This window comes from Boleophthalmus pectinirostris, unplaced genomic scaffold (genome assembly GCF_026225935.1).
Source record: "Boleophthalmus pectinirostris isolate CB_2022bp ecotype Guang Dong unplaced genomic scaffold, ASM2622593v1 HiC_scaffold_5, whole genome shotgun sequence".
Taxonomy (NCBI): Eukaryota; Metazoa; Chordata; class Actinopteri; order Gobiiformes; family Gobiidae; genus Boleophthalmus; species Boleophthalmus pectinirostris.
This window is the reverse complement of record NW_026571404.1, coordinates 19882619-19904244: the sequence shown is the minus strand read 5'-3', so window position 1 is coordinate 19904244 and position 21626 is coordinate 19882619. Positions and strand designations below refer to the sequence as shown.

Below are 21626 nucleotides of genomic sequence, written 5' to 3'. Positions count from 1 at the left end.
ACACAACTGTGTAATTACACAACTGTGAACACAACAGAACTGTGTATTTGGGATTGTACATTGTTTTATAAATAATCCAATTTAATCCGTGAATGAATTAATGCTTAACACCAGAGTTAACTCCTGATCGGCCATGGCCCATTCGGGCTGCCGTAGTAATGCCACCTTCTGGCGCACCTCCTCAATGAACGCTGGAAAGATGGCGACGGCATACGCACAAGCGAGAGTCAACTGTGCCGGCGGTTAGAAAGTGCTCCAAAAACACAAATATTGGACGTTTTTGCAACCTATCGACGGTGCAAAGTGTATCTGACTGCGTTAGGACATGGTTTAAAGCATGCATATTTCGTGAAAAGAAACATCGGCCTTGCAATGGAGCCTCCGGATCGTAACAAGCCCAGCAGGTAACAGACGCTACACCATCAGGACTTAGGGGCTGCCAAATAAAGAGCTCAATGTGACACCGCAGTGAGCCTGGTGCACATTGACTTCCTGTCAAATAGTGCGGCGGTGCAGATACTGCATTTCTCACGCCGGAGTTGCAAACTTTTTGGAGCAGCGCTTGCTTGCGCACTTTGCTGGGGATTCTTGCGTTTTGTTTCGTTTCAGGGCTTGGGAATATGCCGCGATGATCAGCAAATGAGAAGGTAACCTTATAGGTAGGCTAGCAGCATCCGAAAGAGTAAAACATGTCACAGTACATGCTAGCTCTTATTTACTGTTAGCTGCATGTTCAGTGTATTGTTTATGGGCAAGTTGAGCAACAGTTTTTGGTGGTGAAAAAAACAGGCAAACCATTTATTAATTTACATTAATGTGGTCAACAATGCGTAATAACAACCATTTGATATTCTTGTAGCGTGCAGTTTGTGTTAACCCCTAGCCACAACTTTGGGACTAGCATGTTGCTCTTGTTTCTGTTGTTAATTGTCGATCTGGACCAGGCGCTTGTGTTGTCTGCTGAATCATGACATGGACTCTGTACTTTTAAAACATGACATTAATCATCTGATTGCGTGTTTTGTGTTGCACACAAAGGCTTTGCAAAGCCCTGTCATCATTGTGCAGGGCAGTGGAGTTGTTCAGGTGGTTCAAGTCACCAATCCGTACATTTTAGCCTTCTGCCTTACGCATAAAAATCTGTCGAAATACCGGACTGTTTGCCCCTGACCGCAGGCAGTAGACCCTCAGGAATCCGCTGTTGTGTCTTCTCTCTCCTCCCTTCCCTTCGCATGCAGTTGTTGTCGACGGACTTCGAAGGGCATGTATCATCTCGGATCAACAATGTGGCGGCTATCATAATCCCGGATTTTGTGAGAAATACCAGGTCTTTCTATTGTTTGCTGTTGTACTGTTATTTCATGTTCAGGCCAGATGCCGTCTGTGCACTCTGCGTGCAGTCACTCGGTCTGAAGTGGACACAAACAGCTCACATGATTGTGCAATACTAGCCCTAATGTAATTGCACTCAGCTCTTGTTGCACACTACAAAAGTGTTGTATAGTTCATATGCAGTAAATATTTTGATGCACGCATGTCACGTCAATGCACAAAAGGTGATTTGCATGCAGTTGTGCACGAAAGCAACGCACACACTGCCTCTCAGAGCATAAGATGCTTCTGTAACCTAAGTTTACATGTCAATTGCACTACTGCAATAGTAGTATTCAGATACCCTTGCTTATTTTGCATATTGTACAAAAAGTCATTTTAATGGTCTTATTTCTCTTCTGTTCAGATAGTAGTGCTAGGCTGGCAGTGGCTGTAGCTGTTGCAATTATTGTTGCACAGAAGGCCTTTGTCATGATGTCTTGTTCTCAGTGGGTCTGGAGGCATTCCTGGGATTTCAGGATGTGGTGTACAGTACATGGAGAAACGATGCTTGGAGCCCTGCAGACACTGCAAGCTACAACTCATTAATGGCCACATTTGAGCACAGGCTGAGATACAGATGGAGCGGCCTTCTGCATTTCCTGACTGCATCCTGTTTCTGCCCACACCTGCCTCAGTCCAAATTAATGCAGCGTGTTCTGTCACTGTCATCTGCTGTTTCCTTTTCAACAATGGGATCTTTTTAAAGTTTGAAACTATGCAGTTATACTGACAAGTTTGCATTAGTTGGGTTGGACTAGCACTGACTAAATGCTTATTGTGCTAATGTTTCTTGCAACTGAAACTTCAGTGCAGCCAGGTGTTTAATTTAGTTAAATTACAGTATAGTTAAAGACACTCTGTGTAGATAGTCTTTGTGCTGCAGTACATATCAGCACTGTCTACATTTAGATTCATTTAGGCTACATGACTCAGGATCCATGCTATAATCTGCTGCTATAGAGAGATAAATGCTGCTTGTAAAGAATGTTATAAAATCAGTGACTAGTAATGGTTTTAGTGGGTAAAGTGACTTGTGCATTCTCTAGAATTGCTGCAGAGTTGGGATTGGGACATGTGCATGCAGTAATGTCATGGTGTTCCCGAGAAAGGGTGAGGTCAAGTCAAGTACGCTGTGTTCATTGTTTTTGAATACTCACAGCCTGTGGCGCACTTATAGTGGCTCCACTATTCTGCATGTTTATCAGCAGTCCAGTCTGTCCACACTGTATTCTGCTTAAACATTAAATAAGATAGCACTAAAATGGCATGGGGTAATTAGGCAATAACATTAAGATATCAAATTGAAAATCTTCTTTGCCATTACAAAGTAATTAGTAGAAAGTGTGCTCTCACAAAACATGGACCTATCTCCTCCTTTGGCCTTCCTGTAGATTGGGCATTGTGAGTAAGTGTGCTCAGCAGCCAGCTGTGTGCTATTCAGCTGTGGGCCTCACAGGCCACGTGTCACTGTGATACAAAAGAGTGGCCCACTCGGGCACAATAGTGTGGATGGTGACAGGTCAGAGGTCAGGCCCCCCTGACTCTGGCAGCCCCTAGTATCGCTGCTCAAGTCGTCAGAGGAAAAAGGCTTCTGAATTTGTGGTGTTTATTATGCACTCTGTGTTGCACCCATGGGACTGTAGCATTCCGCTGGCCTTTATTGGAGCCATCAGATGAGCCATTGAGAGTGGCCAGACACCATCTGCAGTGATATTTCACCAGTGCCAGCCACACAGGGACAGCTTGAAGACCATAGTGCGGTCATAGTTTAGTGTGAGGTACTAACTTTGCTTTTGCAGACAACAGAAAAGTTGAATAAAATGTAAAGACCGCAGCTTGAACAGCTCAGTCTCTCATGGCAACCAAACAAACAATCATCTGTGATGGCGTCATTGGTTCCTCTATCATTCTTCAGTGATTCAGTCATGCTACGCAGACTTGCGTAGATGTTTCTATTTATAAAACTTGGCTTTTTCCCTCTCACATGCATGTACTATTTCTGTCTGCAGACATCTCACACCACCTTATACCTATTTAGTCATTTACAAAGCTCTTAGTTATTACATGTAGTAGGGTATGCATTAGTTATTTTCTCCATGCAGGCATTTCTTAATTTTCTCTTACATTTACAATTTTACTACTGTGAATTAGACAGTCTGTGTAAAAAGACAAAGACTTGTTATGCTAATGCAGAAAATACTTTTCATAATGTTCCCTACATTATATCCATGAAGGCACCAGTGAGCTAATATGTGATGGCTGCAGGCTGTGCTGCTGAAGTGTTGCTGCTCTGGTTCTTGCAGAAGCTCTGTGTTTGTCTCAAAGTGTGGCCATGCAGCAGGTGTCTGTCTGTGAGCCTGCTGCACCACTACACTCCCTGGGGATTCAGTGTGGGCCTCGTTTAAATATTCTGCAGTTAGGCAGATGGACAATACAAGTCTCTCTCTGCATGTGGCGCCCTGAAAAGCTTAAGCGAGTCATTTCCAGATTATCCCCCACACTTCAGCACACTTCACCCTTAACACTCACACACGCTTCACAGTGAAAGCACAGCAGTCCTGCCCCTTTCAGAGTACAACAGGCGCGTGTTGGGGAATGCCTTTCAGTCAGATGATCGATGGAGGACCACAGCAGTAACCAGCAGCTTTTCATGCCCCCAGAGAAGGGAGGTCTCTGCCTTTGTTTTTGTGGGGTCACGCCTTCCAACCTTTCACTTTAATCCTATAAAAAAACTTTCAGAAATGCATTAGGACCAAAGATTTGGCACTGTAATTGAGAAATCCTGGTCATATGTATAAAATTTTTTTCATGGTGTTGTTAGATAACAACTTAAGCAATTACTCTTTATTACAAGCTGATTGCCTTCAGGTCAGGTATTGCAATATCAACATTTTAAGAATCCACTGCTTCGCACAACATTACCTAGTTTACTTGCGGCCAAGCAGTGTCCACTTTGAGCATGTGGTTGATGAGTGTGCAAATGTTTGCTGCAGCCACATTTTTGAGCTCTGGTTGGGTCATTATGCAAGTTTCAGAATAAGATGCCAAGATATAGCTCAACATAGTTTTCTTTGTGCAACTCTTTAGGTGCACAAGCATAGCTTTATTAAAGGGGAAATAGATTGATAGTAAATTTATAACCATGTTGTAACAGTGTCACCTTAATTTAGCTTACTGAAAGTTACATTTTGAATGATTGATGCATGTTTTTTTTTGAGATCTCTAGAATTGCCTCATATATTTAAGTAAAGACAGGCTTCTCAATACTGCAGTTTTGAACTTTAAGCCAATGGACCTGTTTCTATTATTAAGTGGTTTGTCAAACAATGGCCTATGGATTTTATAGTTTAATACTAAAAACTCAAGAAAAAATATGTTTAATGTAAAGTCTTATAGTCTGCCATCTGGAGCTGTGTGTGTTTGTTCTCATAACAAGAACCAGCAAAAGTATAGTGTGATAGAGATGAGCATAATTTAGTTTTGTGCATTGTTTAGATTTCCAGGAAATGTGATGTAACATAAAGCTGCTAAGTTTCCCTGTGGCCTAAATTCTATTCACTGTTTACAGGCAGGCCAACCCACTGGACAATGTGTCTCAACAAAATGAGGAGGAAGAATCCTGCGACTCTCCCAGCGAGGAAGAGGAAGCAGCATACAGCACTTCTCCTCCTTTCAGCCAGCGTCAGATGAAACGCATGTCAGGGAAGCACCAAAGAAACTGTCAAGCAAGGAGTGGTCGCCGTTCTCCCAACAAAGGTATGTCAACTGCAGTTCAGGTGATATGAATCATGAACTGGTTTGAACTGTAGGTACGTCAAACTTACACTCATGTGCATATTAATGTAATGAAACATGTAATTTTGTATTTTAGTGGAAGCAAATCCATCCGTGATGAAGGAGTGTCCAAGACTGGTGGAGACTCCTGAAGAACATAGCTACAAGCAGGGTAAAAAGCAGCGAGACACAATACGCACCTCTGCAAGAGACAACAAGAAGACCTTTGAAAGCTCCTTCATGCTAGACCCCCTCTCAAAGTCTGGCCCTTTTGGTGCCCTCAGCATGGATCCACGCAAACATTACTTGAGCTTAAGTAGCAAGCTCCCAGTTTCTATGCCTCACATGGCGCGAACTCACAGGCAAACCTCCAGAACTGACTGCCCAGCCGACCGCCTCAAGTTTTTTGAAACACTGCGGTTGCTCCTTAAACTCACATCAATGTCCTCCAAAAGAAAGGAGAAGGAGCAGAGGGGCCTGGAGAATATGGCTTTTATGGGCCATAACAATGAGGTTATTTGGTTGGAACTTCAGGCATGGCATGCACGACGCTCCACTAGTGACCAAGACTTATTTTTGTTCACTGCCCGCCAGGCCATTCCTGACATCATAAATGAGGTGTTGCACTTTAAGGTCAACTATGGTAGTCTGCGATTGGCCCAGAGTTCTGAGTTTCAGTCATCGCAGGAGGACTCTCAGAGCGGGAGTGATGAACACTCTGAGAGCACTCAGTCTGTTGTGGAGGTAAATCACATTGGGGCTGACCAATGGGGCTTCAGTGCCTGCCCCTCCATGAATGCAGCAGAGCCTCTGGGCTCTGGGGCAGACTGCAGGGAGCACCTTCAGCGGCAGCGGCTGGCCTTTGAACAGGTCAAGCGTGTCATGGAGTTACTGGAGTCTGTGGAAGCCTTGTACCCATCTTTGCAAGCCTTGCAGAGGGATTATGAAAAGTATGCAGCTCGGGACTTCCAGGGTAGGGTGCAGGCACTCTGCCTGTGGCTTAATATCACTCAGGACCTTAACCAGAAGCTACGTGTTATGGCCACTCTGCTTGGCCTGCACGATCTGTCACGCATTGGGTGGCCAGTGTTTGAAATCCCCTCTCCTCGCTGTTCCCGTGGAAATGAGGAAGATGAGAATGAAGAGGATGAGGAGAATGATTCAACAGCCACATACACCGCTGAGAGCGACGCAGAGGAGGAGGTGACACTGGGCCCGGTGCCGGAGGGAGATCTGTCTCCCTCTCTCACTCCCAAATTTGCTCGATTGTTATCGGAGGATGAGTTTCTGTCTTCTGCTGGCACTACAGACACATCTGGAGGAGTATTCTGTCCAACTGCAATTTACAGACCGTTTGTGGATAAAGCTCTGAAACAAATGGGACTGCGAAAACTTATCTTGAGACTGCACAAACTCATGGACCGGTCTTTGCAGCGATCGAGGGCAGCCCTGCTCTGCCATGTCCCAGCACAAGAGGTGAGCTGATCTTTACAGTGTACAGAGGAGTCATTTATTTTATCTATCAGTTTTTTCTGTAAACTGATATCGTTTAGGAACATTATTGCATTTCTACAAATTTTCTGTAAATACAAAGCAATCCTCAAAGTGTTAATGATAATAAAACATAAAATTTGCGTGGCTGTTTCCTGGACACTCAAAGATGCTTTACAAACAAACAAGACCTTAAACTGGGTGCCATACAACACAACTGAAGTCTACAAACCTTAGCATGTAAATCTTCATCAACTGAATCTGTAAACTCATCAGTCTTCTGTCTGCAGTTTTCCGATTTCCCAGACTCCATGTTGTATAGTGACTACCTGCCGGAGCTGTCCCGTACTGTATCATGCAGTGGCTCTGGACTTCTGGACCAGGTTTCCTGGGAGGATTTGCAGGACATGGACCTCCCATCTTTCCGACCTGCGTTCCTTGTGCTGTGTAGAGTACTTCTTAATGTTATTCACGAATGCCTTAAACTGCGACTTGAACAGAGGCCTGCTGGTGAACCCTCTCTCCTCAGCATCAAACAGGTAAATGCTTTATGTATTTGGAAAGTGCTGTAAAGTCTCAAAGTACATGTGGCTAACCCATATGTGTCTTTGTGTTGTCTTCTCTATAGTTGGTGCGAGAGTGTAAAGAAGTTCTCAAAGGTGGCCTTTTGATGAAACAATACTATCAGTTCATGCTGTGTGGAGTTGTTACTGACGCTCAGGGGCTGCAGACTAACGCTAATATTGATGAGTTTGAGGAAGATCTGCACAAAATGCTTGTGGTAAGACTTGATACACATTAAATACAAAAGAAAGTTTTTTGACTTTGGATGAGCCCACTGATTTTTCCAATCCACTGTTTTGTTTGCAGGTCTACTTTGACTACATGCACAGTTGGATCCAGATGCTGCAGCAGCTGCCCCAGGCCTCACACAGTTTAAAGAACTTGTTAGAGGAGGAATGGCATTTCACCAAGGTCATTACTCCCTACATCAGAGGGGGAGAGGCCCAGTCAGGGAAGCTGTTCTGGTCAGTGTCCCCCACCCAAAGTAGACCTAAAATTTACTCATCATGGCCTTTTTTCCAACACTGACATGTCTTTGCTTATTGCTTATAGTGACATCGCTGGTATGCTATTAAAATCCACTGGAGAGTTTCTTGATGCTGGCTTGCAAAAAAGTAGCAAAGAATTCTGGGAAAATGCAGATGATAGCACAGCATCAGATGAGATCAGGTAAGAAGAATGTTATTTGTAGTATTTCTTTTGTATATTTTGATATTAATTTTTTGTCTTTTCTTTCCTAAGGCGTTCGGTTATTGAAACTAGTCGATCGCTTAAAGAATTATTTCACGAGGCCAGAGAGCGAGCCTCCAAGGCCCTGGGCTTTGCAAAAATGCTTCGCAAGGTGAGATGCTACTCTCAGGAATTTTCCCTCCACTAAAATGGTGCCAAAAGCTCAGAGCATGCAGTTTGTCTGCTGATTGTCCTTTTATAGTTATTTTGGACTACATGTTTGGACAGTGTGTTTACTTGCCTTTCCTCTGCAGGACTTGGAAATTGCAGCCGATTTCACTATCACAAATGGAGTGCCTTGTCTTTTGGAAGCACTCAAGAAGAGAAATTACGTGAAGGTGCATGGAGATACACAGTTACTCATTAGTGATGTATCCTCAGCTCACATACATTTTCCCCAAACAGGTTGTAATTCCTGGTTTAGAAGAACTTCAAGTGTTTGTTCCCTGTGGCCTGATGGAGCAGCGGCCTATGATCCTGCAGCTACTCAATGCTGCAGCTGGAAAAGACTGCTCCAAAGAACCAGACGAAATCCCAGAGGAGGAGGCCTACCTCCTGATGAGCAAACGTGGAGCTTCCTCTGAGTCTGAGTGGACTCAGTGGGATGGAGACTCGCTCACTCTGGTGTCACAGCTCGAGACAGTGGACACTTTGAGTGCAATGACGGTATGAATTAGCCTTTTGTTTTTATTACAGAAGGATATATGGATGGACAGATGGATAGATATGAGCATAAACAGAATACGTTATACAACATCTGGCTATCAACAGCATAAAAAAACAAGGTTTATACTTTGAGATGCTAAAAGTGCATATTCTTTGCTTTTTCTGAGTGAAGGTTCTTGCAGCTTGCTACAGTAGCTTACTTCTCTAGAGTAACTCATGTAGATCTGTGACAGTAACTATAGTAACTTACTGCTCAATATATGAAAGCTGAAACAATATGTTTTGGTGCTCAGTATTTACCGTGGGTACTTTTTCTACACTATTGGGACATTTGTGGTTATTTTTTGGATATACGATGCAATTTGAGTCATAAAAGTTGGAATAAATCACTTCTATTCTATTCAAACTTCATTACAGATACAACCTGTGCAAAGTGTTTCATTCTGGTGTTTATTTATTGCAGTTCATGATGTTGTAGATTTAGAATTTTTTCTGTGGTTTAAATCTGTTCTTGGCTTATTGTGTCAGTGGTCTATATTTTCTTCAGCATTTGACAGGCCTACTCCCATGTGCATCTGCAAGCACCTCCTTTTTTAACAGTAACTACTTAAGACCATTGTAACTCACTATTATTGTGTGTTTGGTTTTAGGTTGAAAATATGCTTTTAATTGTGACACATTCGGCTCACCTGGTCACCCAGCGCAAGGCATTTCAGCAGTCTATGGAGGATGTGCTCACGCTGAACAGAGAGCAAACCTCAAGCCAACCGCTCATTGCAACCGCACTGCAGGAACTTAAGGTAGTAATGTGATACATGCTGCAGTTGATTTACTTTAATGTATTTTATTCTGTGGCTTTCTAGTAACCATAGTGACGTTGTTTGTAACAGAATGAAGCACTACAGCTCTGCATAAAGATCAGCTCTGCCATAGACCAGGTGGAGTACATGTTCACTACAGATATTGAGACCGAAGTGGAGGAGTCAGAGTCCGCCACACTGCACCAGTACTACAGAGAGGCCATGATACAGGGATACAACTTTGCTTTTGAGGTAGAACATGCTTATATCTTCTCTTTATTGATGAATTATATTGAAAGTGATCCTTATGAAGCTTTTAAATAAATTCCTTACACAAATAATAATTATTACTAACTAGCAAGCTACTGTTTTCCTTTGTTCAGTACCACAAGGAGGTTGTACGTCTGATGTCTGGAGAGTTCAGGCAAAGGATTGGGGAACGATACATTGCGTTTGCCCGTAAATGGATGAACTATGTCCTGACCAAATGTGAAAGTGGCAGAGGAACAAAGCCCAGGTAAGATTAAGAATTAAGCATACTAAAATACTACTACTAAAAATACTACAAAGATCATTCTATAAATTTTCCACAGAAAGATAGTAATAATCTGTGTAATCCTGATAATGGTTTATAAATAACAAATCTTTTTTATAAACAGGTGGGCAACTCAGGGTTTTGATTTTCTTCAGGCAATTGAACCAGGTTTTATTTCAGCACTACCAGAGGAAGACTTCTTGGTAAGATCCCCTCCTTATAAACTGCTGTTACTCACACATGTAAATAAAATAACAGTAAATAATAAATATGTACTGCAGAATTTACAAGCCTTGATGAATGAATGCATTGGACACGTAATTGGGAAGCCTCATAGTCCAGTAACGGGGATGTACATTGGTAAGAAGTCATAGAAATAATACACATGGAAATATTGGAGCTGTGCAATTTAAACTTAAAAACTGTTGATTATTTTCATCATTAGCACCCAGGAACAGCCCTCGTCCAGTTAAGGTTCCCCGATGCCATAGTGACCCTCCAAATCCAAACCTGTTTATTTCTAATGCTGAGGGGTTTAGGTAAGTGTTCTACATCTACAGCATTTTTTTTTTTTTTTTTTACTATTTTCCACATTTTCTGCATGCCTTTCCACATTGGCTTGTCTCATTAAGCTTTGATAACAGTATTTTTCCATTGTGTTGAGTTGAGTGAATGGTGTATGAGTGTTTATTTGCCAAAAAGCCTCCCACACACACACGCCTCCGCACCACCCAAGGTAAAGCTCCTCGGTCTGTTTTCTCACTGCGCAGCTCCCGAAGCCTTCCCTGTGACCTCCGGACCCAACTGTTCCCCAACGGCCCCCGTCCCGTCCCTGTGGGCCCCGGAGACAACTCCAAAGCACCCAGCAGCACCCCCAATGATGCCAGGTAGCTTTGCCCCAAAATCAAACTTCTGAATCCAAACAGAGGCTAATTTTTAATCAGAGGCCTGTTCATATAATCTATACTACTACAGCTTTTTGATGAGCCTCTGAAATTTTTTGCTCTTTTAAAATTTTCAAATGACCTTAAAGGTGCACTATGTAACTTTTCTAGTGCAGGGTCTGTCACGTTTAAATCTTCATGGATATATTATTGCTTTGCGAAGAACGTTCCATAGCATTAAACTTATCTGTTTCCATATTTGTTCAATCAATTGTTATTAAATACATGCAAGCTTGCTCAGTTTAATGGAATACTGTGGGACATTTTAGACAAATCAATAACATATGTATGGAGATAAGCAGGTGGCAGTCCAGAAAGTTACATAATGCACCTTTAATTTGTTTTACCCAAAGTGACCTTGTGGTATCCAAAGATACTGCATTTACACTGAACCATTCATTTGAAGATCAGAACTAGATTTTGAAATCAATCCTTGAAGCTATAAAGAGCTAATGTGTCTTCAAAGGCAGACAATGTCACCCAAAGAAGAAAAGGTCTTATCTAATACACCTTAAAAGAAGGAGACCATAATTGTTGTGCATGGTGCGAAAATATAGGAAAGAAAGCTATTTTTTTTCAATGAGAGAGTGAGCTGTAATCTTCCTGAGTGCCATTAACATCAGTCCTGCTGTGATGCTGGTTATTCACTGCTCTTGTGACCTTTGCTTCTCAGACTCTAGGCTTATGTGTGTTTTATCTTTGCCTGCTCACTGTAGTGCTAATGGTTTTTACAAGCCACTGTCAAAGAGCTGAATCTTTGCTTCTTTTAGAAATGGCAAAAGCATCTATCTAATAAACTTGTTTGCCCTAATTTGAAAGTAACTCATTAAATGTAATATTATCCTGCCATCATATATATTTACTACAAAATAATTACACTATTTACTTAAAGACCACCTTTTTTACAGAGTATCATCCAGTTTCCATGAAAATGACAGAGTCTCATCAGTTGCTGCAGAATTACAATTTAAATCTATAAGTCGTCATTCAAGCCCCACAGAGGACAGAGAAGGTAGGTGCATTTTTCTTCATAATTTTTTTTATAAATTTAGTTGTCCTAAATATTTATGATGCTTTTCCAGAGCCCTCATATCCTCGAGGAGACCCTACTGTTGTTCGCCGAAGCTGGGAGCTACGCACCTGCATCAAGGGTGAGGCTGGTTTAGGTTTAGCTAAATCACTGAAATGTTTTTGCAACTAATGATTTTAAATCATTTTAGATGCAGCTGCAAGACAGTGTCCTATGGAAAATGTTCGGCGGTCTATTCGCAAGTTTGAAGAAAAACGCTACGCCGTTTTGAAACAACGCAATATCATCGGCCAAGTGTGTCACACACCAAAGTCCTATGACAACGTAATGCATGTGGGACTCAGGAAAGTGACTTTCAAATGGCAGAGGGGCAACAAGATCGGTGAGTGTTCGACAGTTTCATTATTAACAAGTGCTTGCATTTGTTTTAATTTTCACTCTCCTCTGAACAGGTGAGGGACAGTATGGAAAAGTATACACCTGTATCAATGTTGACACTGGAGAATTAATGGCGATGAAGGAGGTATGTAAGAAAAGAGAATTAAGTATATACTGTAAACAGTATTTACTGTATAATTCTGCACACTTTAAAATACTATCTGTTGTTCATTTTTGTAGATTCGATTTCAGCCAAATGATCACAAAACAATAAAGGAAACTGCTGATGAGTTGAAAATATTTGAAGGAATTAAACATCCTAACTTGGTGCGGTACTTTGGAGTTGAGCTTCATCGGGTAAGCTTTGCTTTAGCACACACATCAGTAGCACTAGTTTCGTGGCAGTTGTTTTGATAGTGCAGTGTTTGTACACAGGAGGAGATGTACATCTTTATGGAGTACTGTGATGAGGGCACATTAGAGGAAGTGTCCCGCCTAGGGCTGCAGGAGCATGTGATCCGGCTGTACAGTAAACAAATCACCACGGCCATCAACGTTCTGCATGAACACGGCATTGTACACAGAGACATTAAGGGTCAGCAGTCTGTTTCTAATTTAGTTAAAGTTCAGACAAACAACATATTTAACCATTTTGAATGATTTCCTTTTAGGAGCAAATATTTTTCTCACATCATCTGGTCTTATAAAGCTGGGTGACTTTGGCTGCTCAGTGAAGTTAAGAAACAACACTCATACAATGCCAGGAGAGGTCAACAGCACCTTAGGCACTGCAGGTACAAGCCCCCGCCTGTAATTTACCACAAGGTGGCACTGTTACATATTGTGGTTCTAACTGGAATAGGTCTATACAGTAGATGTGTACCATTAAATTATTGGTTTATTTCCTCTTAATTTGTTAGCATACATGGCACCGGAGGTCATTACCAGAGCAAAGGGAGAAGGTCATGGACGTGCAGCAGATATTTGGAGTCTGGGCTGTGTGCTTATCGAAATGGTGACTGGAAAGGTAATTCTCTACTGTGTTATTATTTTGAATTGTAAATATTGTGTTGTATAAACTTATGAACACATTTAATCCTCTATAATTAACTTAACCTGCAGAGGCCATGGCATGAGTATGAGCACAACTTCCAGATCATGTACAAAGTGGGAATGGGCCACAAACCGCCAATCCCAGAGAAACTCAGCGCTGAGGGGAAAGAATTCCTTGGCCACTGTTTAGAGAGTGAACCCAAGCGGCGCTGGACTGCCAGCATGCTGTTAGACCACACATTTGTAAAGGTACTTTTGGATAAATAAACCAAGATACTGAACCAAGAACTGTATGTCCACCAAATGGTTGTAGATTCTTTGTCATTGTGAGAAATTACCTTTGAAATTAATATAAATTATTAATTTACTTGTAGCATTGGTATCATAAATCACAACTGTTGCTGAGAAACCAGAATAATTTCTACAAGCATTAATTACACAATGTCTTTTTTTCTTTCCAGGTCTGTACGGATGAGGAGTAAAAGGAACTTTCTGTGGCTTTTTAAGTTTACAAATGAAGCACTACTGTACATGCTGTTAGCAACATGAACTGTGGAGGTGTGGAGGATTTATTGCTGAAGGCACATGGAGCTAAACTGAGGAACACAGATCATTTCAGAGGACAACTGGACCTAAGAGCACTGGGTCCTGTCTTGTAGAACCATGGACTGTACATACTGTAAGAAGAGGAATGGCTTTAACTCTTGTACAAACAAAATTGTAAAGTTTAACTAACTATTACCACAAATGTTCTTTTCACTGGTGAACAGACCTCCAAAAAAGGCATTTATTTTGTTTTTCTTTTAATGGGGCATGGGGTGGGTGGGGCTTAATCAATGGCACTTTTTAAACTGTCTATCCAAGGGAGCAGTTGACTAGAATAGGGGGAGTCTAATTGTGCGTGGTTTTAATTGCCACTCAGTGGAAGGAATTGCTTGTTCAATGAATTGAATACCATTCAAATATTCATATTAATTTATCACTTGTCTATTTTGGCAAGCCTGGGCAGGAAGGATTTCATTTTTATTTTATTTTTTCTTTGCCTTTGCTGAGGAGTAAATGTCAAATGTCCAAGCATTGTACAAGTGTGGTGAATAAGATATATTTTCATGTGACTGGAGCATAGCGGACGAACCGGAGTAACTGGGCACGCTCCCCCTCCCTGCTGCTGGAGACAAACGGCCAAAAACACAAAACACATAAACCACTGGGTCTCTGCTGCTCTCACAGTGTTTGCTATGTACAAACAATATTAATAAACCAATCATTTTTTTTAAAGAAATGTCAAACTTTGTCCGGAAGTTGCATTACACATTTCTAAGAGAGGTGTTTCTCACTATTCAGGGGATTTAGTGTAATAACCGCCACAACACACACATTACTGTGAGACTAATTTGATTTGCAAATGAGTATGGGAGAGTCTGAGCACATACTTCTCTGTCTCTGGAGGAAAGTACTATATTTACACAAGTCAGAAGTAGTTGTACATTTCTAAACAGTAATGTTGCATGTTAATTTTTATTTTTTTGTTTCTGGATAATGGTGCTATTTAAAACAGTAATACAAGATATGTTTTTATATTGAGAAATCTTTTTGTTGCAGACAGTTCAGACCTAAATGTTTTTCTCTTGAGAATTACTTACTCACACATATTAATTCTGCAGTAACAATTTGTATCCAAAATGGTTTAATAATGAAATATACAACTAAACATGAGGTACAAAACAGAACTGAAATTTACAACAAACAAACAAAAAAAAAAAAAGTCCTTTTAAAATTTTCAAACATCAAGTTCCTGTTTTTATTTTCAAGTTCAGTAATAGTACCCAGTTTTGTGGTATACTAATGTTTTATGTCTGTTTCAATTGCTCTTATATTTCCCAATCTTTAGCAAGAAGGTTAAACAAGCAGCAGACTACCTCTTAGCCTTAGCTTTAGTAGTGCTGAATATTATGCCTGCCTTTGTTGTGCTCCAAAGCAGGTCCACACTTGCTGGACCTGCCCTGGCCCATGAAGTGGGGGAGCAGTTAGCACTGTGTCATAGTGTTTAAAGAGACAGCAGCTCTGTAGGCCTCAGTTGTTGTTGATAGGGACCTCCTTATTTCCATAACTGGAGCCTCGGTCAATCTCAGTCTGGCCAATCATCCAACGAGCCCCAACTGATCCTGGAAACAAGAAGATAATGGTAAAAACTATCAAGAAGGAAGAATACAATATAGTAGAAATCACAATGGTGGTTTTAAAGATTAAAAGCTAATTTTCCAAACACTATGTGGTGGCAAGTACACTAGAGTAGTAGTTATTTGACCTCTGCAATCACTAGAAGTACTTTTATTATGTGATCTTAATCATGCTTCATAAGCACATGCCCTTTCAGATAATGCATAGGCTTTTCCCCCCACAATTTATGAGGTGAATTTGTAACCAAACTCAAAGCAGGCTTATTGCTACAGACATGCCCCCTAAAGTATCAAAGGGACTTACATTGGAGTGGTTCAGATCTGCTGCTTTTTTTAAACAGAGAGGATTCAGTTAAACAAAGGGGAGCCTCATTAAATGAAGCTGTATGGTAAAGGTGGGAACAAACCTGCAACGCACAAGGCCACTGTAGTCACTATGGTTAGCACTGCGCCAGAGTGAACTAGTTGAGCAAAAAGCAGGAACAACGGGAAAAGGAGGAGGCAGGACCAGAAGACCCAGTTGATCAGAGACCAGGGCCGGCGCGGGGGACTTTTAATGGGCCCAGGGAACCGCCCCGTCTGGGCATAGTGCTCTTGAAAGCTGTCCTGTTGAACAACAAAATATACCAAATATACCTGTAGTTTACAAAGCACAGGTCAAAACCACTGATTACTCCTTTGACACCATGGCTCACTTTTTCCTGGTACAGTTTGTGCAACCAAGCTGCACACTCCGCTTCACCTTCTGGGACTGTATCCAGAGGGATTCTTCTGCAAGATGCAAATAATATACAGCTTTACCAAGACAACAAGAAGCAATACAGGGCCCATTGTACTTTTAAATAACATTAAGCTTACTTTACCTCACATACAAATCAGCATGGTATTTCTTCCCATTCAAGAGTCCAAGCAAAGTTGGGGCTTCATTATTTCTGAAATTTAGTGTTGAATCGTACACAGCAGCAGCTAAAAATCATTGAGTATACTCATTATATATGGAAATCAATTGCTATTCATACATTACACAGTAATTACACTCACCATTTCCTCTGAGATTCTGGACAGTTACCCAGAATCCTTTGGTGCGGGGAAGAAGATGATACTTGAGTTTTGGAAGGCCTTTGCTCTCTGCCACCTGCATCGAGATCTCGTGCTTCTTTGGTGTAAAACGTGTCCCTTCACAGTGAAGCAAAAACTGCATAAAACAAGACAAAACATCAGCAACTGAACTAGTTTACTTTTTTAGGTGCACACTTTGCTTGAAATGTTCCACACTATGGCATCAAACATATCTATCTCCATGAAGACAAGTAGGTGTTGCCACAAAGTTACATGTCAGATGTTAGAAAAGTTACATAGCACATATTTAAACAAATATGTACATACCCAAAAGTTTTCTGGGTAATCGTGCAGGTTTTGGAGACTTTCAGCTACAGTTTTTCTGTCATCCTCCCACTTTCTCTTGCAAAACACTATCTCCAGGAAGTACCACATCCACCCAATCACTGGTACATAAGCCAAATCCTTTTTGGCAAGCACCTTTGAGCTCTTAAAAAAATATAAAATAAAATAAATTGATATAGAGAAATACATATTTAAAAAGAAACAAATCTACTGGTTCTTTATCTTACCCCTAAAACCCCAAATCGGTCACAGAAGGTCCAACCACACAGGAAGTCAATCTCAAAGTTGTGGTTGAGGACAACTATAGCATTTTCTTTTCCGAAAAGAGGGTAACTCTTGGGGTCTGTGTAAAGTGTGCACTCTGTGCCCGACCACCACTCCAGCAGTGCAACCATCTCTGAGAAAAAAACACTCAGTTATATTATACAGTACTTTATATTTGTGTGTGATAAAATATACACATTAATACTAGTGTGAGGCCAAAACTGGGGCTGAACTATATACTGAATGTCAAAGTAAAATTCTAAATAGATTAGTAGAAAGCCTTATTCTTCAAACTATAGTACTTACGACTCATAATGCAGTAGCCCAGTCTAACATTGACTTTTCGGGCGAGTTGTTTATTGACAATCCACAAAGGTAAAGTGCACAATTGTAGTAGATTGACAATGATACCACTGGCCATGAACACATACACCATTAACAGGTGAAACACAAACTGAGATTTTAGCAGCTGCACGAGCCCCATCTGTCAAGAAAACACAAACAAAACATGCAAAAATGTAATCAAACAAAATCAAATCATAGAAAAATTTCAGTTTTATGAGTTTAGCGAAGACTTGTAGTGTGTAGTAATCTTGTTATCCACCGGTCTCGATCTGATTAAAGGTCTCATTTGACAAGAATAAAAGAGGACATTGAACTCTTAAGCGGTCAAAAGCTGTCAGAAAATGTTTCTCTCCATGCTTGTGAGCTCATTCATAAATATTCTTAAAACAGAGACAACATACAGTATATTCCTTACTACAAAGCCTGACTAACATGGCTACTAGATAAGGATATTAATGATGCATTAGTCAGTTTGCATAAAGCTCTAAACCAGGGGTGTCAAACTAATTTTGGTCCGGGGGCCGTATTCAACATACTTTGATCCTAAAGGGGCCGGATCAGAAAACTCATGTCATATAAACCCCAAAAATAACAATAAGTTCAAATATTTTTGTAAGGAAATGCAAATCTATTACAGAAATCTTATTTAATTGTGGAACTCTTTCTTTTATAAAATATTATGAACAATCTGAAACTTTAAGAAAAATGCAATTTCAACACAATGTTTTAACATGAACTTGTATGCAAACAGGAATAAGTCACTTTTTCTTGTAAAATTCTGCACTCGGCTTCACTTTTCTCATTTTTGACATTTTGCTGATGAGGGTGTCACGGTCAACAGTCAAAACGATCGTCCTTTAAGAACGTTTGGAAAGAGACAAGTCTTCATTTGTGCTGCTCTGGTGGGAGGCATCACACACAGAGACGCTGGAGACGCTATGCTCAGCGCCGCAGAAAATGACCAATATTTTAATAGAAAATATAATTAAAATATTTTAGTAGAAAATCAGCTGAGGGCCAGATTAAAGGTCTTGGAGGGCCACATCTGGCCCCCGGGCCGCATGTTTGACACCTGTGTTCTAAACCATCCAGAAAGCACAGACAAGTAAAACGCTTAATAATAATCCATATGTACTACTGTCATGCTTCTACAATTTAGTTTATTGAAAGAACTGGACAGATAAACCCCTTGACAGCAATGCAATAATCAGGTTTACCAAAGTCTAATCTAAAAATGGTACATGCAATCATGCAGGCTCTATAATGGTTCAAAGGTCATATATTACACTACATTGACTCTCATGAGCTTAAAGCCACATAAGAGTGTTGTTACCTCCTCAAAAACATCCCTGGAATGGTGTTTTGTGTTTTGAGTAATCCTTTAGCTCCAAAGCTCCAACTTTGTGAACAGGGCACTTGTGTAGTTTAAGTTAGCTACCTTTTACATTTTGTTCAGTAGAGATTGGGTATTTCAGGGCTGAAATGATCCAAGTAATTCTAGTGAAGGTGTATGGATCTTAAAAACACAGTGGAGAACTGCTTGTATCAGCTACCACATGACATCTCAAGGTGGAACAGAGTGAGAGCGCCAACATATGCAGGGTTTGTGTGTTAACATGTGAAAAAACACAGCAATGGATATATTTTGATGAGGACACCACATTATAACATAAATCAGAAAACTGCGTAATATAAGCCCTTTAATCAGCTGCATGCTCCACCTTTGGTTATGTATGACTGCATTATCCAGGTCACATTAATAAAACTGAATAAATAACAGGCTACCATGTTGGCTAACTGCTCAAACACACTTACTAGTACAGCTCCACTACTACAAATTAAAACTCGGAAGTACACAAGACTCACCTTTGCGTTTAGCTTTCAATGTTGGACTAAAATAATCCAAAAGTGTAATGACAGTCCTGAGACAATGCGCCCTCAGTATGCGCTTTGGCGTTAAAGTCTTTTCTATCTACTTTCCCAATATTTGACATTCATATTAGAGGACAGTCGCCCCCTGCCCTCAGATCTCCAAACTTGTGTGCACTGAAGGACCACACCTACTGAGAGCCGCGCCTCGGGGACGCGGGGACCCGGGGATGGAGGAGCCGCTTCCTCCTTGAATCGCAGCCAGACCGGCTCACAGAGATCCTCTGCGAACAAACATACAGATGCACTTTGGTCTTGCCCTCGGCTCACTCATTTGTATTGACACCAGAAAATGTCTACCACGGAAGTATAATATATTCATGACTTCTACACTAACATCAAGACTTCTTTGCAATCAGTAGCCTAAGATAAATCTTAGACGTATTTCCTTTAGGAGTGAGACGTCTGTCAATTGTTTTTACTCTTTGGTAGCTCCGTATTTGGTAGAGAGCGGGTCTATGGGTTGGCTCATAGTCTAGGTTGGCTCATTATTCACTCTATGCTCGGCTCCATGGTGCAAACAAATACAGATCATATTCAAATTTGCACCACGTCAGATAAGTTGTTAACACAGTTATGCATTGTGTTGCCTAGTATGTAGATTATGACTACTTTGATTATTAACCGTTAAATTGCCTGCGTTTCTTTGATGAAAAAAATAAATAAAAAAAATCGGAAATCCTTTTTATCACCACTAGATGGCCACAAAGTTGCACTAAACTTTAAGAGTGTTCTCCTTGCGCATGGCTGCTTACAGAAAGGACTTGTGATAACTGCTTTAACCTCATGTCGTGGTCATAAATTGTGTTCATTCTCAGTGTGGACAGTCACAGGCCTCATGTGAAGCAGAAACTCCAGAATGCACTCACTGAGCTTTAGAGGCCGCACTAACACTGACTTGACTGGCCACATGTGCTGCTGGAGTTCAGGGCAGTAAATAAGTAGCCTTCTCAGAGCAGTCAGTTTAGTAGGCCTACGTTTTTTACTGAAGAGTCAAGACTCATCTTGTATTCTGATTGGATAATCAGCTCGAAAACGAAAAACCAGTTGAAAACGTCAACGACTTGGCTATCATGTAGGCATTATTTCGGTTGTTAAGAGTAAAAGCAAATTTCATGTAACATGTGTACCTCTTCTCTGGGGTCACCATTTGGTTATGTTTACAACATTTAAATACAATGTCGACATATACTACATTTGACTGATATCAACACGTTATGTTGTACTGATACTATAAACACTATAATTTAATTTAACTCAACTCTTCATCACAGTGTCCCTTTAAGACTTTGTGGATGGCTTTATGAATGCCTGTCTTCTATTTCTAAGCACTATTTTAGTGCCATTATTTTTTAACACATTTAAATACATACATATACAAAAAGAGAAGAGATGTAACTGTGGATTGGATAAGTCTTCTTAATACAAAAGGGTAACTAAAAAGAATAATACAGGTTTAAGCATGGACAAAGCCTGTAGGAAAAGTCAACACATCTTGTCTACCATGAGTCCCTCAATTTAAACTTATCACATGAGGTCATTACAGTATAAATTATTGCATAGGAATTCTGCATTAACATGTATGCATGTCATGCATGACATGTTTTGGCTGTAGTAGACTAGTGTTCTTGAAGAGGACAGCGGTAGAGTCTTCAAATCGTATTAAAAAGAAGCACTAAACATTTTTGTTACCTGCATATAAGGATGTTATCAAAGCAAATATTTGTAATGACAAAAATAATGAACATTCAAAAAGTTAGAAGCATGGGGGTGTGATGCTGTAAGTTTAACCATTTGAAATAATCCAGCAATAATAATCACAGCTGCTTTGCAATTGCTTGCAGTGAAAGCCCAGACTCCGAGTGCTTAGTAGTCATTTGCATTTGACTGACTCGTGAGTGGAAAAGAGTGGTTGATATGAGGCCTGTGGATGTAAAGATGTTGGTGGGGCACCTCACCACAAGGACTTTCCATGTTCCAACACACGTCAGCTTTCATTATAGGAGCTTAGTGTTACTGTAAAGGTCAGTCTCCGGGGGGCTTTTTCTTACAACTGGTAATTAGGGACTGTATAAGACTATAAAGCTTAACCAGTAATGGATAAGATATTGCAGGATGTAAAGATGTTGCTGTTGGCTATCACATTTTTCTATATGTACCGGTGAC

General features: G+C 40.7%; 2 protein-coding genes across 5 annotated transcripts; one reads left to right on the top strand and one right to left on the bottom strand.

The window, feature by feature from the left end:
* Positions 1-203: 203 nt before the first annotated feature.
* map3k4 (mitogen-activated protein kinase kinase kinase 4) lies at positions 204-14620 on the top strand. 4 transcript variants are annotated; one of them, XM_055162822.1, is made up of 27 exons: positions 204-404; positions 4943-5130; positions 5246-6624; positions 6930-7178; positions 7268-7420; positions 7510-7667; positions 7756-7872; positions 7945-8044; positions 8187-8270; positions 8338-8598; positions 9249-9398; positions 9489-9650; positions 9782-9915; positions 10058-10136; positions 10215-10293; positions 10379-10472; positions 10704-10820; positions 11786-11889; positions 11960-12028; positions 12098-12289; positions 12360-12430; positions 12526-12642; positions 12721-12880; positions 12957-13079; positions 13206-13312; positions 13408-13587; positions 13800-14620. In XM_055162822.1, exons 1-27 carry the CDS (start codon positions 373-375, stop codon positions 13818-13820), a joined length of 4680 nt encoding a protein of 1559 aa, XP_055018797.1. In that variant the 5' UTR covers positions 204-372; the 3' UTR covers positions 13821-14620. The 4 variants fall into 4 exon arrangements, with proteins under 4 accessions (XP_055018797.1, XP_055018799.1, XP_055018798.1 ...); XM_055162823.1 differs by lacking the exon at positions 204-404 and adding an exon at positions 509-647; XM_055162825.1 differs by lacking the exon at positions 204-404 and adding an exon at positions 509-659.
* Positions 14621-15008: 388 nt separating this feature from the next.
* Positions 15009-19616, bottom strand: agpat4 (1-acylglycerol-3-phosphate O-acyltransferase 4 (lysophosphatidic acid acyltransferase, delta)). The gene is made up of 9 exons (XM_020921341.2): positions 19398-19616; positions 17493-17670; positions 17150-17319; positions 16905-17066; positions 16560-16713; positions 16382-16484; positions 16214-16289; positions 15926-16124; positions 15009-15503 (listed from the first exon to the last, which is right to left on the bottom strand). The coding sequence occupies exons 2-9, from the start codon at positions 17668-17670 to the stop codon at positions 15412-15414; spliced, it is 1134 nt and encodes a 377-aa protein (XP_020777000.1). The 5' UTR covers positions 19398-19616; the 3' UTR covers positions 15009-15411.
* Positions 19617-21626: the final 2010 nt, after the last annotated feature.

Excerpts from the sequence above, each read along its gene's own strand:
- map3k4 (XM_055162822.1), top strand. The coding sequence starts at position 373 with ATGGAGCCTCCGGATCGTAACAAGCCCAGCAG. Across the intron at positions 6,625-6,929 it reads GCCATGTCCCAGCACAAGAG|TTTTCCGATTTCCCAGACTC; the intron begins GTGAGCTGATCT and ends TTCTGTCTGCAG. Across the intron at positions 13,588-13,799 it reads TAGACCACACATTTGTAAAG|GTCTGTACGGATGAGGAGTA; the intron begins GTACTTTTGGAT and ends TTTTCTTTCCAG.
- agpat4 (XM_020921341.2), bottom strand. The coding sequence starts at position 17,670 with ATGGGGCTCGTGCAGCTGCTAAAATCTCAGTTTGTGTTTCACCTGTTA. Across the intron at positions 16,485-16,559 it reads CCAGAATCTCAGAGGAAATG|CTGCTGCTGTGTACGATTCA; the intron begins GTGAGTGTAATT and ends AATGATTTTTAG. Across the intron at positions 16,125-16,213 it reads ACAAACTGTACCAGGAAAAA|GACAGCTTTCAAGAGCACTA; the intron begins GTGAGCCATGGT and ends GTTGTTCAACAG.